Source organism: Harpia harpyja, chromosome 14 (genome assembly GCF_026419915.1).
Source record: "Harpia harpyja isolate bHarHar1 chromosome 14, bHarHar1 primary haplotype, whole genome shotgun sequence".
NCBI lineage: Eukaryota > Metazoa > Chordata > Aves > Accipitriformes > Accipitridae > Harpia > Harpia harpyja.
Window position 1 is genome coordinate 9878864 of NC_068953.1, and position 14494 is coordinate 9893357.

The window sequence follows — 14494 nt, forward strand, 5'->3', positions numbered from 1 at the left end:
GAACGAAGGCTGCACACCCAGGGCTGCCGAACACGGCTGCTCTTCCTGAGGACACCGGGACCGGGCAGGAAGGGAAACTCCCTGGTGTGTTGTTAAACACACTGGCATGGCCAGTTAGCATCACCCCAAGGGACAGGTGATCCTACCCTCTCCTGCGTGGCACCAGGGAGCTTACAAAAAGCAAGCAGAGACTTCACACATCTATCCGACCAGTTAAATCTTCACAAATTGCTGCGATACAAAGTTCTCTCCTCTTCCACAGACTGCCCTGGATTTGGATCCCACCTAATGTTGCAAAACCCAAGACATTTCTTGTCTAAGAGGGGACAGGTTAGCCTCACACAAAAAGCTCCACCTGCTACCTGGTAACCAGCAGCACTGCTTTTGGGAGGGATTTCCCTGCAGGCAGGGAGTTACTCTTTGCAGTAACATTTCCCTGTTCCACATGGCACCACTTCTCCTTCCTCACCCCAGCTGCGCATGGGAAGATGATCAGTGTTTTGGGGAAGCAGATAATCACCCCTTTGAGCCCCACGTGGCTTTTTTGTTATTTTCTGCATATGTCTGCCTGTTATGGTTTCTTATTTGGCTTTCTCCACAGGCTGAATTCCCTTGCTTCTCCAAACTACTTCCTAACAGATGTTGGGAAGTTTTGCTACCTGAAGCAAAGCCCTACCACTGCCCACTCACACCAGCCAAATCTGGCAATGGCGGAGAACCCAGCCAAACCCATCACACTGATCCTGTCACCCCAGCACAGCATGGCACTGCTACAGGAGAATTTTTTCGTAACAAGATTACATCAATCATCATGAGCCATCAGAAACATGCAACAGCAGATTGTGTTGACGTTTATGACAATATATTCTGTCATCATGCGAGTAAAATATAACAATTGTGCTTTTTGATTGGACATCTCACGGTCTCACCTCATTTTTTGCAGCAAGGAAGCGCAGAGGTAAGTCTGCCAGGACTGATGCCAGCTGCCATCAACAGCTCTTGATAACTGCTAAGCCACAGAAACAGACTGTGAGGCCCTGAAGGCAGCTGAGAACTTTCTGTCCGAGGATCAGGGTAATTTCACCCAAACGAGACTCCAACAATTTGTAGCACTCTAGGAAAATTACAGTCTTTGCTACCTACCACAAGAGAGGACATGCATGTTAGAAATCCAGTTCTCTAAAGCACACACCTTTTTCATTTTAAAAGTAATCAAAAGAATTGTTAAAGGTTTTCAGCTGTTAGCCATACAGTGCAGACCTGGGCAATGCTGCCTCTCAGCCACAGCGTTGGCTTGGGAGCACATTCTGCGACACTGCCCTGCTCACACAGTGTTTGCCTCTGCAGCCCATCATACACCAGTCATTGAGAAATTCGGAGGTGTGGGGACGGAAGGCCATGCATATTTTTGCCCTTCATTCCCACAGTGCTCAGGGCAATGGTACCCATTCCATCTGGGCATCTCTAAATGTTGCTATAGCTCAAACAACAAACCTGGGGTGAGCAGCCAGCGGGAACGTCAAAGTCCACGTCCAACCGTGCATGCAGAGATGAAGTGACACAGGCAGGGATGGAGCAAGGAACAAACAGCGTGATGCGATAGATGGAGTGGTAAAAAAATAAATGATGGGGCTTGGGGAAGAAAACCCACCCGGCAGAACGTGTGAATGTGAGGAGGCACCGTGGCTGCCGATCGCTGTTTGGAAAGTGTGAGCGTGAGGCACGCACTAGTCAGAGATGCGGTTGTCTGAAACAGTGAGCAAGTGTTCGCCTTGTAGGAAGTGCATCATGTTCGTTTTCTCTTTTCTTTGGGGGGTTTAAAGCAAGGACAGGGGGCCATGGATGTTTGGTATCAACCAGCTTTCACATGGATCTGAATGATGCAGATCATCCACGCAGCTGGCCAAGCCAACCTGCAGAGCTTTCGGCATCCTGAAAATACGCAAAGCCTTTTGTCTGTGCACCAGCCTCCTGCTATTCTTGGATTATCAAGAAACAAGTTCATTTCGTAGTCCTTGTTATTTTCCTTCCTGCTATTTCAATAACACAAGGTATCACAATGCAACGCAAAACCACGTTGTGCAAAACTTCCACAGCCTCAGGCAAGGGACCAGTGTTCCTGGAGCAGTTCACCCCATGAGGGCACTGCCAGCACCACCATTCCTCTTCTTCCCTCTACTCCTGGGCTCCAAGACTCTCTCCTAACCGTTTTCCTTCCCCTTCACATGCCCTACACTTGCATTGACTTTACAAATGCTTCAGCTCTGCTCTGCCACCGACGGGAAAGGAAGGAAGCCCAGGCCAGGCTTCACTGCTCTGCTCAAGTACAGAGACCTGGAAGAGGGAGAAGGCAGGGATGTGGCAGAGCCAAAATGGCATCCTCTGAGCAAGGTAAGCGATAGGACTCAATTGTAAGCAACACGACAACGCAGCACAGAAACTTTTGCCTTAAATAAAAGCAGAGAGACACAGCTCAATAACCAGCATGCTGAGATCTGCAGGGTGCTCTTCCACCACCTGTGTGGCTCCAGTGGTAGCTCTCCCACCAAGCCGTGAGGACACAGGATGAACCAGAAACCCTGGCATTTTTTCTGCTCCTGCTATTTTGCAGAAGCCTTTCTGAAGGCTGATGCATTTACTTACTACACCATCTGTTTGCACAAGCACTACATAGCCATGCCAGTGGCTGTTGTGCCTCTTCATTAACCAGCTTGTTACCAGTTGCAAAGCTAAAAAACTGCAAAGTGCTTTGCTCTCGATCCACAGCAGCTAAACAACTTACTTGCAACAGAGACACCACGGACATGCTTTGGCACATGAGGCGCAAGCAGGGCTGTTTCACATAGAGATAGCGAGTGGAAATGGGGCGACAGGATAGTTCATTCATCTGAGGCATTGCTTGCACTGAATTCAGGTTCTGAGCAATAGCTTTGAACAGCCACAGACTGAGGATCCAGCTTCTTGTGGTTGATTCCAAATCCTCAGTACAATTTTTTTTTTTTTTTTTTTTTAATGATAGCTTGTTGGCCCAGCAATACAGGTTTTGGGGAGTAAGAGCTAGCTGTGAGTTTGAGCTGAAAAAAATGGCTTTTTTATTTTTATGTATTTCAAAACAAACTGTTTTGAATTTCTGTTCAAAATGACAATCTAAAATTAAATGAATGTTTTTGTTGGATCCAAGCGATATTTTTTCCTTGATACTGCAGTTTGCCCAGTGAACTAAAAAAAAAAAATCAGTCTGAACAACTCTGTTCATTTTTCCATGGCTTAGACAAACACAAAACCAGTTAGCTGACAGGAGATGGGGTCTGGTTCAGGAGAGAACAATGGGGCTCTGCAAACACCAGGTCATCTCTGCCCCACCCAGCAACTTTTATGACAGTGACGTTAAAAGCCATCGAAGGAACTGCACTGGGCCTCTCTCGCACAGTATTAGCCTGAAAAAGATTCAGCCTCAGTCTTTCCAGACCATCTCAGAAGACTGGCTGCAGCCAGTGATGTACCGAGGCCCCCACAACAGGCAGCACCGGTCCAGCCACAGCCCTTGATGCTTATTTAGGGGGGGCCCAAGTCCACCCACCGCTTCTTCACTGCGCTTTGAGAAACTCCTTCATTTACTGCCAGATGAGCACTTGCTGCAGTGCATGTCCCTGTGCTATCACAGCTGCACACCGCAGCTCTTGCTCACCCCCAGCAAGACCTCCCTTGCTTTTCTTCTTCACCGGTTGCATGTACCGGAGCACAAACAGGGAGCCCACCCTTTGGCAGGGTGCAAACCCGACTTGCCCCCCTAACACCTGTAACTGCTGCTGCCTTGAACCAGAGCTGCGGGCATTCAGCATCTGCAGGATGCCATACGGTCCAAGGCAACAAGATGGGTCTGGGGCAGGAGGGGATCCTGGGATGCTATAAACCAGCCCATCAGAGGACAGAGCTCTTTCCCCAAAGCTTCCCAGTCTAGATAATGCCAACAATTCCAATTTGACTCATATTCTATTGCCTGTGTTTTATAGGGAATTATTTTGCGAGTCATGATATGGGAAAAAAATTGTTCCCAAATCCTAATACGAGGATCATATCACAGTTCTCTCTGTTACTCCTGCAGTTTTCCCTATAGCCTTAGCTCATATATGAAGAGTTATTTCTCCCTAAGTGCCTAAGCAATAAATTAGGAGTCCACAGTTTAGGTAAGGGTGGGTCACACGTAACCACTATGGATAATTCTGGAGGTACTGTAATTAGGGCAATCCTTATTTCAGTGCATGCCAACATCTTACATAAACCTGAAACTGCAAACAGTCCTTGGCCAAAACAATTTGCACCATCCTTGAAAATACCTATAAATCATCGTGTCAATCCTGTCTGTTGTTTCTTTGGCGATGCAACTGTGCTTGAGTAATGGAAAATGAGTATTGAAAAATCCTTAAAAAAATAGTATTCCAGGACAAGTATAACATCTCAGAAAAAACTCTCCTTGCCTTAAGCATCTGAAATAATAGACATCCCTAAAGCAAACATGTAAAGGCTGGCTTCAATAGCGGTTATTGCTCATTTTTAACTTGCTGTGTAATATCCCCTTTTCACCCTCTCCCCTCCTCCTACTGCTGCTGCCGGGAAGTTCCAGGAAAAAAAAGTGTTACCGGGCTGAGCCACGTGTGCCCACAGCTATGGCACAAAGGTCTGAGCCTCTCTCTGCCGGTACGAGGTAAAGCATCCGAAGGCAGACTCTTTATCCTGACCGCACCTACGTGGCCTGTGCTCAGAAGTCATAGCAGATGGGTAACGATTTCCCCTGAAGTACTTCAGAAAAATTAAATCTTGCCTGGGGTGGGGAGCAGCCTGCCAACAGGAGAGCACTACAGCAGCGTTGCTGTGTTCACGGAGCAGGATGGAGCTGGAGCCTCAGCCCTGTGAAGTCAAGTGAGACCCCGCAGCTGGGTTCAGTGGGACCCAGTCCACAGAACGGATCCAGAATATACTGAAGAGGAGCAAACAAGGCCAGCGAGGGATGATCCCTAACCTCAAAAAGTGTTTAAAAGATGCTTATTGTTTCCTTTTGCCATCATTTTCAGGAGTTTCTCAGCCAGGCACTGTGCCTTTCCAGCCTGTCAGGGGTTGTCAGCAACGTGCTTGGGAAGCGCTGTCTTTGCAGCTGAGAAGTCACTTTGTCACCTCACCAGTTTCTCTGGCAGTAGAAAGCTCAGAGGCTCTGCAGCACTCTGTACATCTTACTCATGTCCTGGAGAAGCAATTTGGATTCCCAAATTTCCCAGTGAAATTCCCCAAAGCAAGTTGCTGTCGCTCTTCCCCGATTTGTAAAACCATCAGATTTATGGGACAAGGAAGGCTGGCTCTGCCCCGCACAGAGGTGGCAGCTCTCCAAAGGCAGTCTCTCCAGCGCAGCGGGTGATTCATCGAGTGCCTTTCTGCCCGATGAATCAGCGAGAGGCAAGGCCCCAGCACAGCACGGCCAGGAGCTGCAATGCTGAAAGCGAAGCCTTTGCAACGTGCAAACGAGAGCTGCTCAGAAGAGCTGTCTGTGCTTTTTGTAAGATAGTGGTGGTCATAGTGCAATTATCCTGTTGCTTCAATGTAGTGCATCCTGGCTAGTGTAATTCTTGTTCTTTTTCCTTAAATAGCTGCAACCCTACCAAGGGAAACCTCAAAGCAAACAGAGTGTTTCCAAAATACAACTGCAGTCCCTTTTGAATTAAAGGTACTGACCAGATGTCAACCAACCTCATTGCAACATCAACTGAAGGTGGATTTGGACACTGCCCAGAGATACACCGGTCACGTCAGGGGCTTTGCAGTGCCACAGCTCCACTCCAGCACAATCAGCCCAAAGCAAGCAAAGCAATTATGGACCACTTGGCCTCATCTGCAAGAAGTCATAATATCAGGTCACACAATACTGACAGCTTTTTCTTATGACAGCCAGTTATCTCCAGACCTGTTCTTGCACTGCTCCTGTCTGCTCCAGGGCTGCTTTAGCCACCGCCTGCACCTCAGGAGGCCTGTACAAATAACACGTTTCCCTACGCACAATGCACAACCATTAATACCCACTTTAATCCATTACAATGTGCTAATAATCATGCTTATGCTTTCTCAGGTTCCCGGCATACAAGCCCTAATAAAACCTCCCTGGCAGTCCATTTAGCGACACTAATGAGAAATGTGCAAGACAGAAACGTTACTGATTAATTTTAACAATAAACAGGCAGCAGCATCACATGGAATTTTCCAAGTGAAGACAAACCCCCAGCTCCTGTGGCTTATGAGCTGAGGCAGAGTCCTGTTGGCCACGACAGAGCTTGAGTGACTCGCATCATGGCATCTACCCCAGCACCCCTGCAATGTGGCCAGACCCATGACTCAGGACATTAGGAGGAAGCCAGCACAATGACACCGCATCCCCGTAGCAGCCAGAGCAAAGCCAGGGCAGAACTGGGCTTACAAAGCACAGGGTCATGGGCTGGTAGCTGGAGCCGAGCAGAAGTCAGCTACAGAGCAAAGTCTGGAGGAGCTGCCAGAGGCACCTGAGCTTCACAGAGCAATAGACCTTTTGTAGGAGACTCATCCACTCTGTCGTGTGCCAGCCACTTCTTGGGACCACTGGCAGGATTTCACAGAAAGCTCAAAGAAATTACATCAATAGTGGTTGCTTGCTCCTGGGGAAGAAGGAGCCTGTGTGAACCTGTGAGAGCAGAGGGTGCAAACCCCTCGTCCCATGGGGCAAAACCAGAACAGCCAGGATGGGGAGCAGGGAGAGGAGAGTCCCATAGCATGAGCGGATCCCTGCTCTTCCACCCCTGATTTGGAAACCACTCCAGCCCCGAAGGCAGCTGGTGTCACACACAATGCCACTGTCCTGTTCTAATTTCAAGCTGCTGCTCGGCACTGCAGCTCATGCTGGCACAGGTGCCTTCTTAATAAGAAGCTCCATGCCATGCCACCAACACCGAGTTCTGCCTGAACAAGCTGCCTCCCTGGATTTGTTTTTCCTTTTAAGCCTTCTCCACTAATCGACAGGGTTTGTTTATACACAGTGAAACAGCTGCTCACTCCGCTACAGAGCCACTTGGAGGGAGAAGGGCTCGTGCAAGTTGTACTTTTGGGGTCTTTTAACCATTTTCATTTCCCAGTACAGACACAAAGGGAGAGAGTCGAGAGGAGAGAGAGGCAGCAGGGCGGCCGCTTGCTCACCTGAATATGAAGATTTCTTCATGCCGTCGCTTCGAGCTGTGACATAGGAGCGGGAGCGAGGCCAGCCAGGCGAAGCGTTGGGGCGAGCGGTCCCCAGGGTGCCGTGCCGCGGGCACGATCCTTTTGTTGGCACGGGCAGGGACAGGGAGGGGACGTGCCCTCCACCACCGCATCCACGCGCGGCTCCAGCCGAGGGGCAGCCCAGCGCTCCAATTAATTAGCACACACCTTTCCTAATCTCACACACAGTTATGGGCTGTTCCAACTCTCCTGGCACTGGCAGGGGTAGAGCAGGGCTCAGCCTGCCCGACGGCCGCACGTTATCCCCTCGGAAAACAAATGATCCCCAGGGATTACTCCTGCCAGCTCCCAGCCCTGGAAATCCCGGTGTATTTAGCTGGTGCAGCAAAGGGAAGGGAGGGAATTTCATGCCTCCAGCCCGGTGCACCCCACGGCTTTGATTCAGTCCTTTGCTGCTGCAGCGGCTCAGGTCAGCCCCGCTCTCAAGTCAGACAGTTTCTAGTTCAAAGTGCATTACTGGCCTGTCAGCACCCTGTGGTGTAAACACCTCTTTCCTCTTCAAACCCACACTTAAAGGACTCATTCAAGGCTGTAAATTGAGCAAAATGCTCATGAAGGCTTACAACACAGGGAGAGGTACGTGCGAGCAGTTACTCACAGCTCGGGGGGACGCAGAGAGCCACCTACCCCATAACCAGCTCCCCAGAACACTGGGATCTGGCATGTCCCCCAGGTTACTGGAGAAGAGGAGGCTCCATTTTGCTATTCCTTATGTGCCTCAGCATGTGGGTCTGCCAGGAGAGCAGACATGCTCCTGATCGCTCCCTTGTGAAACACACATTGGACAATTAGTTACGCAAATGCAATAAGCTGGGGGCATTATGAACACAGACAGGAGGAAAGAGCAAATGAAGACTAGCTATGACTAAAGGCACAGTGCAGTGCAGGAGCCTGAACTGCTGGAGGAAGGACTGGGCTGATCACTGGAAAGATTTCCACAGCCTGCTCGGGTGAGTCACCCACGCAAAGGTTCGGAGCACAAGTCCCGTCCACATGAGAAAATTCCATCAGCTCAAAGGCAGGATTTCAGTAGGAAGGGCTTTCTGTTTGGTTTTAGACTTTTCCGCAGTAGGAAAAAAACTGTTCTACCCCCTAACCCTGGCATTGCACAGGGACAGAGGAAGAGAGTAGATAAACTGGATTAAGATGATACAGTCCCATCAGTATTTGCTATCATTTCTCAGCCATAGATTATCACCTCTGTAACAGATATGAAAAAAAGGATTGTCTGATCCTCTCTCAGGCTTTAGTGCAAAACTTGAAGAGCTAGCTGAAGTCACTGGGGGATTTGGTGCTAAGCAGCCAGACTTTGCACTGGAACAGCTCAGGAGCACTCACGCATTCCCAGGTTCATAGCAGCAACAGCTCTACCCGCTGCTGGATGACTATGCTGCATTACTGTTACACTGTGGTCTCCAGCAGGGAGATGTTAGCAAAAAACTCAGTCATCAAGAAAACTTTTGAACCACCAAAGCTTTGTTGCTTAAGTAAACATGTATCTAAGCCCATAGTAACAATATATTACTCTTTCCACTGGTGCTTTTGAAATCATTAGTCACAGTTTATGGAGGTGAAACAATAGCACAATGACTTGCCCCACCTTGTACACCAAGTGCGTGCAAAGTCAGGAGCAGAACCCACACCTGAATGCTAATTCCCCCTCTCTGCTCTTGCCTGCATCTCTCTGATGGGCACGACTACTTTTAATACTCAATACTCACAGGGATACACGTTACGGAAGATCAAAAGACAACTTTCTGTTCTTCTCGCATATGGGTATATGTGCACATGTGCCTGATTAAGTGTGTGATTACATGTGCACATGTGTGCGATTAAGTGTATGGTTCCGCATGTGTGTGTGATTACGTGTGCAAAGTGTGCCTGCGCCTTTGCAGGGCTGCTGGTGAGCAGCATTTTCAGAGCCATGGCTGGGGTACAGCCATCTGATCAGCTTGACTGCACAAATACAAACAGCAAATTGTGGAGCAGGCTTTCTACCGCAGGGCCAAACAAACACGATGAGAAAGAAAATGGCTGAAGGGATTTTTTTTTTTCTGAAATACTGTCTGACAAAGAATCCTTTTCTTTGGCTGCCTGGCCTCAGAATTACCAAGAGAATCAGTCACTTGGCTCAGAAGGGCAGGTTAATGTTTAATACAATGCAGAGACCACAGGCCTCAAATAGGTAAGTCATTTATAGCTTTTTTTCCTCTTTCATAAGATTAGTGAGGGAATTTATTGTTCCTGAAAGTGAGGGATTCAGACTGCTGGCTCAGCCCAGCCACAGCACAGGCAGGCACCATGTGAGCCTCATGCATCCAGCCCTGCCAAAACAGCTCGGATCTGGCCTGGCATATGCACCCATCCTGCGCCAGCCCTGGACATCCCCTCTGCCGAATGCATCCCACCCTGGCACTCCTATGCCAGCACGGTGCTGGCAGAGGTGCAGAGCTGGCCTCTTTTCAGAGAGGCTGTGTCACCCTTACTTGTTTTGGTCTCATGATGCCCAGCTCCACACACACAGCAGTGATCTTTTTCAAGGGATGAGCATGGGCAGGCTCCTCTGAGCCCACTGGCACCTGCACCCACCAAGGCTGCAGATGCTGCACCTCCTGCAGCAGCTGCTGGGCCTGACCCAGCTGTGATGCCCTCTGCAGCTGGTTCTTCATGGCTTAGTCTGCAACATGTGTGTTATAGTTTCATGGCAGGCATGAAAGGCACTTTCTGCAAGTGGTACATGCTATCTCTCCCCCAGCGGCATCCTCCAGGCAAGTACATTCCCCAGCATGTGGGGGTCCTGCACCGAGATACGCAGTCTCCCAAACTAAACATAATACAGTGATCAGAGGAGCGAGAGACAAGCACCACCAGCTATGTATGGTGGGCTGGGGCAGGGAGCCAGAGGCCCAGGAAAGGGTCAAGTTGAGGGAGAGACTGGCAGAGGCAACAGCACCAAGTAACATATACTGTAGTGAGGAGGAAAATATAGAAATAAGGTGTGAGCCCCTGGGGAAAAAACTACAATCTCATGCACTAGCATGAAGCTAGACATTAGAGTATGCTGAGCTGTGTAATTGCATCTCTCCAACTGATTCATTCAATCTCTCAGACCAGGTTTCTCGTATTGCAAAAGGGGAGGAAGGTTCAGTTTTCCCAGGGAGAGGTGTGGGGAGGCTGCGCATTACTCAGTGCTGCCCTGGGGCTTGAAGACATTGCCTGGTAGTCAACAGTTGCTGTTACAGGAGAGAGTAGAGGTCCCCAGGTGACCAGCAACAAGGATAAGCACGAATTTACACTGCAAAGACCTGCCAGTGAGCAGCAGATCAGGCCTGAGCCTCCTCTTTGGGGAACAGTATCTCTGACTGATTTAGAGGTAGGAACTCGGGTGTCAGGACTATAAACCACCCACATCTCCCTCTCCAGCTCTGTTTTACATATGATCCTCCAAGCTCTGTTTTCCTGACCCGTTGCTCTTTTGTGGCTGCAAGGCTGGAGAGAGGATGCAAAGTTTTCCACCCTGCTCTGCACCAGCAATCCATCCAGCCCAGCATGAGGCGGCAGCTGCCAAACTGCAGCTGGGGCGAGTGGTGGCACTGCACCCCGGGCCAGAGAGGTCATTGCAAAAGCCCTGCAAAACTCGTCTTGGAGAGCCCCTGGATTCAAGGGAAGGGAAGCAGGAGGGGAAGGAGACCACACAGATGAGACCTTGTGGCTTTTGGCCAAGAAAGGGCTACCCTCACTGCCCAGAGCCTGCAATTGCCCTGGCAGGCATGAAGGGTGGCTTTTGGCACTGCTGCATGTGCAACGGAGCCTGACTCACCCTGCGTACTTTGGTAAGTCCAACAGCTCGGATGCACTAACTCGGCAGGAAAGGGCCAGGTAGTTCAGTCAGCCCACTGAACCCATTCACTGCAGCTGGAAGAGCTCTGTGCCAGTGGGCTGGCTGCTGGCAGCCCAGTTCAAGGCAAAGCTCAATCCATGCTCTGTGCCCTTCACAGTGCACAATTCCTGTTGTTGGTGCCCAGGACAGCAAGATGCTTGTGAGAAAGGACAAGAGCCAATCAACCAGCACTGGACACTTGCGGCACTGGCAGAATCTGCTCTCCTTTCTGCCACCTTCTTGAGGAAATTAAAATATTACAGCACCTCTGATCATTCTCCCATTCCCCTGCAGCCCTAATGGAGCTTGCTCACACAATGCACTGGTTGTGCCACAGTTAGTTAATCCTTACAATGCCCTGGTTACTTAAGTTCATCATTATCCTCATTTAGTTATAAAAAAAAAGTAAACACAGAATTTTATTTTTAATGGCTTTGAGAAAGGGTTGCCCAAGCTGGGATTAAAAATCAGGGCTAACTTGTTGCTACCTAACTTTACAGCTGCAGGAATGTTGGGTCTGCCAGCTCTGAGCTCGGTGGAGTCTGCCTTATAAAAACATACCTGCCCCGATCTTGGAGAGGGAGATAGAAATCAGTTTGACAATCCAAGTTTCTGATAGCATTCCTGGCTAACACAGGCTTTGCAGAGAACAGCATGCAAAGGTCTGGATGACTGATCAATAGTAACCTGGAACTACTTCCCCCAGCACTTGGGGATAATTCAGCAGAATTCACATCTAAGGAGCCTCCAAGCACTGACTTTGTCAGTAGGCACATATAAATCCTGCAGCTGCTCTGATGCAGCAGCCTGGCTCTCAAGTTTGCAATGAGGAAATAAGGGATAGGTTTATGAAATGCATTTGGTATGACCTGTTATTCATGAGCCCCAAAACCACTGAATCATGGAGATGGGGCAGTCAGATATGCATGAAAGGAGCTTGGGTCCACATAGATGGAGAATCTCCTACTTGAAATTATGTCTGAGATCTCAGTTAAATCCATGCAACTTCACAAGTGAACAAGGCCCATTTACCTGTCCTCAGTGTCATCGGGGACAGTGTGTTCACCGGAAAGTCCTTGTTTAGCCAAATGCACATGCAAGCCTGCTTGCCAAACCCAGGAAGACTAAACACAAAGAACAGCAGTGACATAAGCCATCACCACAGCTAAGATTTGCCATACTCCAGTTCTGAGCCACTTTCCTCTTGCCAGTGGCCAGGTTTTAATGCAGCTCTCTCCTTCCCTGCTCCACAGTAGGAAAACACAGATGTTCAGCCTCTCAGCATCAATTCACAATGCTCAGATACAGGAGGCAAGGCAGCTGTGTTGATCTAAAGCTTCATACATTAGCTCTTTGCTTTTTCCGGGGACTGATTCACTTGGTTAGGACACAGCACAGCTAGCAACAGCCAGACTCTCTCTGTGGTCTTAAGTGCATATGGTTAAGAGGTAAATAATTTAGCAGTGCATTTCCTAACTCCTTTCCCTGTGATTCCATCTGACAATGAAGCACCAAAAGCCCACAGCATTACAGTATCATCATATATGGTCTGAAGTTCATGCTGTTGTCTTCTTTGGACTGATGGTTATGGTGAAGAAGCAAATAACTTAATGAAGCAATTACTCATATCAAATCAGCAGGTTTTGTTCTTTTCTTCTGCCTTAATGATGAGGAACCAGGAAGAATGTCCAATTACTCAAGGCAGAATTTCATGACCAAACAAGATAACATCTGCTCAACCACAAGGCACATCAGATGGCCATTTTCATAGAACAGCCTCTCCCATGATTAGGGAAGGGAATACTTCAACATGAAATTAAAGTTGAAGAGTGTGTGAACAGACAATAAAATAAAAATTAAAGGCAGCAGTCAATGCCCATTCAATAGAAGGAAAATCCCTGAATGTAAGGGAAGTCAGGGAAAGGTCATAACTGTTTTCCATTTTGAATAGCCCCAGTCTCTGAAAACAAAACTCTTCAAGGTGCTTCAAGAGCTGACCCACATGAATACCCCCCCCTAAGAATCATTGTAAAATCCTTGGGCTTCTTTCAGAAATGCCAGCTGAGCACTTCTGAAAGTAGCTGCAAGTTTGAAAAACAAAAACAGGTCAAAGTCAAACTCTCAAACTCCTCAAAGCTTAATCCATTTTTTACAAATACACAACCCTCTTTTATGGCTTTTATGGTCTGAGTTTTAGTTGAAACTACAGGAATGAAGCAATAACCATAGCTTTGTGTCAACCGTCCTTCCAGAGTAGTACAGAAGAGATCTGGATCTTACTTGCCACCAGGTAAGAATATCACTGGTTTTTATCCAAGCATCATACATAACCCAGGGCAGGGGCTTACTCCAGTGCCTGCCCTTGGTCAAGCTGGATTATCAGGTACATTTTCACAAGTGCAATTTCGAGAAGTGAACATACATCCCTGGGGAGAGAGAAAAGGTGGAACGGAGGCAGAGTGCTGGAGCTCCAAGAAAACAGGCTTACTGGTCCTGCTGCACTGGAGGGAGGCACAGAAATTGTGGGACTAAACTGCTGCAGGGGAGAGGGACCGCACACCGCCTATTGCAACCCCTCCTCAGCAGCAGCAACCAGTCTGGCTGCAGACTTGAACATGTGCCAAGCAAACAGCCAGGCACAATTGTTTTGCTGCTGTTGTAACTCCTTATGTTTAGAGACATCCGTGGGTACTTAGGGAGCAGTACAATCATGCTTAAAGCTATGCTTAACTGTCTGTCTGCCATGCTTTCTAAATCCATCCCTGAATGCAACTCCCAGTTCTGCAAGTGTAATTCAGAGCATATTCTTAAATGCATGAACTTACATGTTTGCTTCCCATATTCACAACCATGTAAGAGGCACGAGGTGCCTCTTCCCCCTGACAGCTCTTAATGGAAAGGCAGACCCAGATGCAGAGGGGGCTCTGCCTGTCGCTTGGAGGGAAGACACTGGACTGGAGCCATGGGGCCTGCTAGAACTGGAAAAGGGGAGCAAGGAACTGGAAAAGAGAATCAACAACAACAAAAGAGCCCACAGAAAATGTGGATAAAGGAAAACCACAGAAGGATCAACAAGAGTCTGCCTATAATCACTACCAAAGCAATTACAGAATCAGGGAAGATTTATAACAGACTGAAGAGCTGATACTTGGCATGTGAAATGGAAAAGCTGTAAGGAGGGAATTCTGTATGCTGGCACCAGGCTCAGGAGCCGCAAGTGATGCAGCCTCAGCAGTTCTGTCCTATACAGAGCAAACTGAGCAGCATTTGGATGTCTTTTCTTGTACCTCTCAGCTTCCAGCTATAATTTGGTCCAGCCATCGA

General features: G+C 48.5%; 1 protein-coding gene across 1 annotated transcript in view; it reads right to left on the reverse strand.

The window, feature by feature from the left end:
- SEPTIN9 (septin 9) overlaps positions 1-7274 on the reverse strand; it is a 145014-nt gene extending 137740 nt beyond the window's left edge. Inside the window, exon 1 of the mRNA XM_052807447.1 lies at positions 7210-7274. Within this exon, the coding sequence (XP_052663407.1) occupies positions 7210-7231 (22 nt within the window). The 5' untranslated portion in view covers positions 7232-7274. The remainder of the gene's footprint in view (positions 1-7209) is intronic.
- Between the last annotated feature and the right edge of the window lie 7220 nt (positions 7275-14494).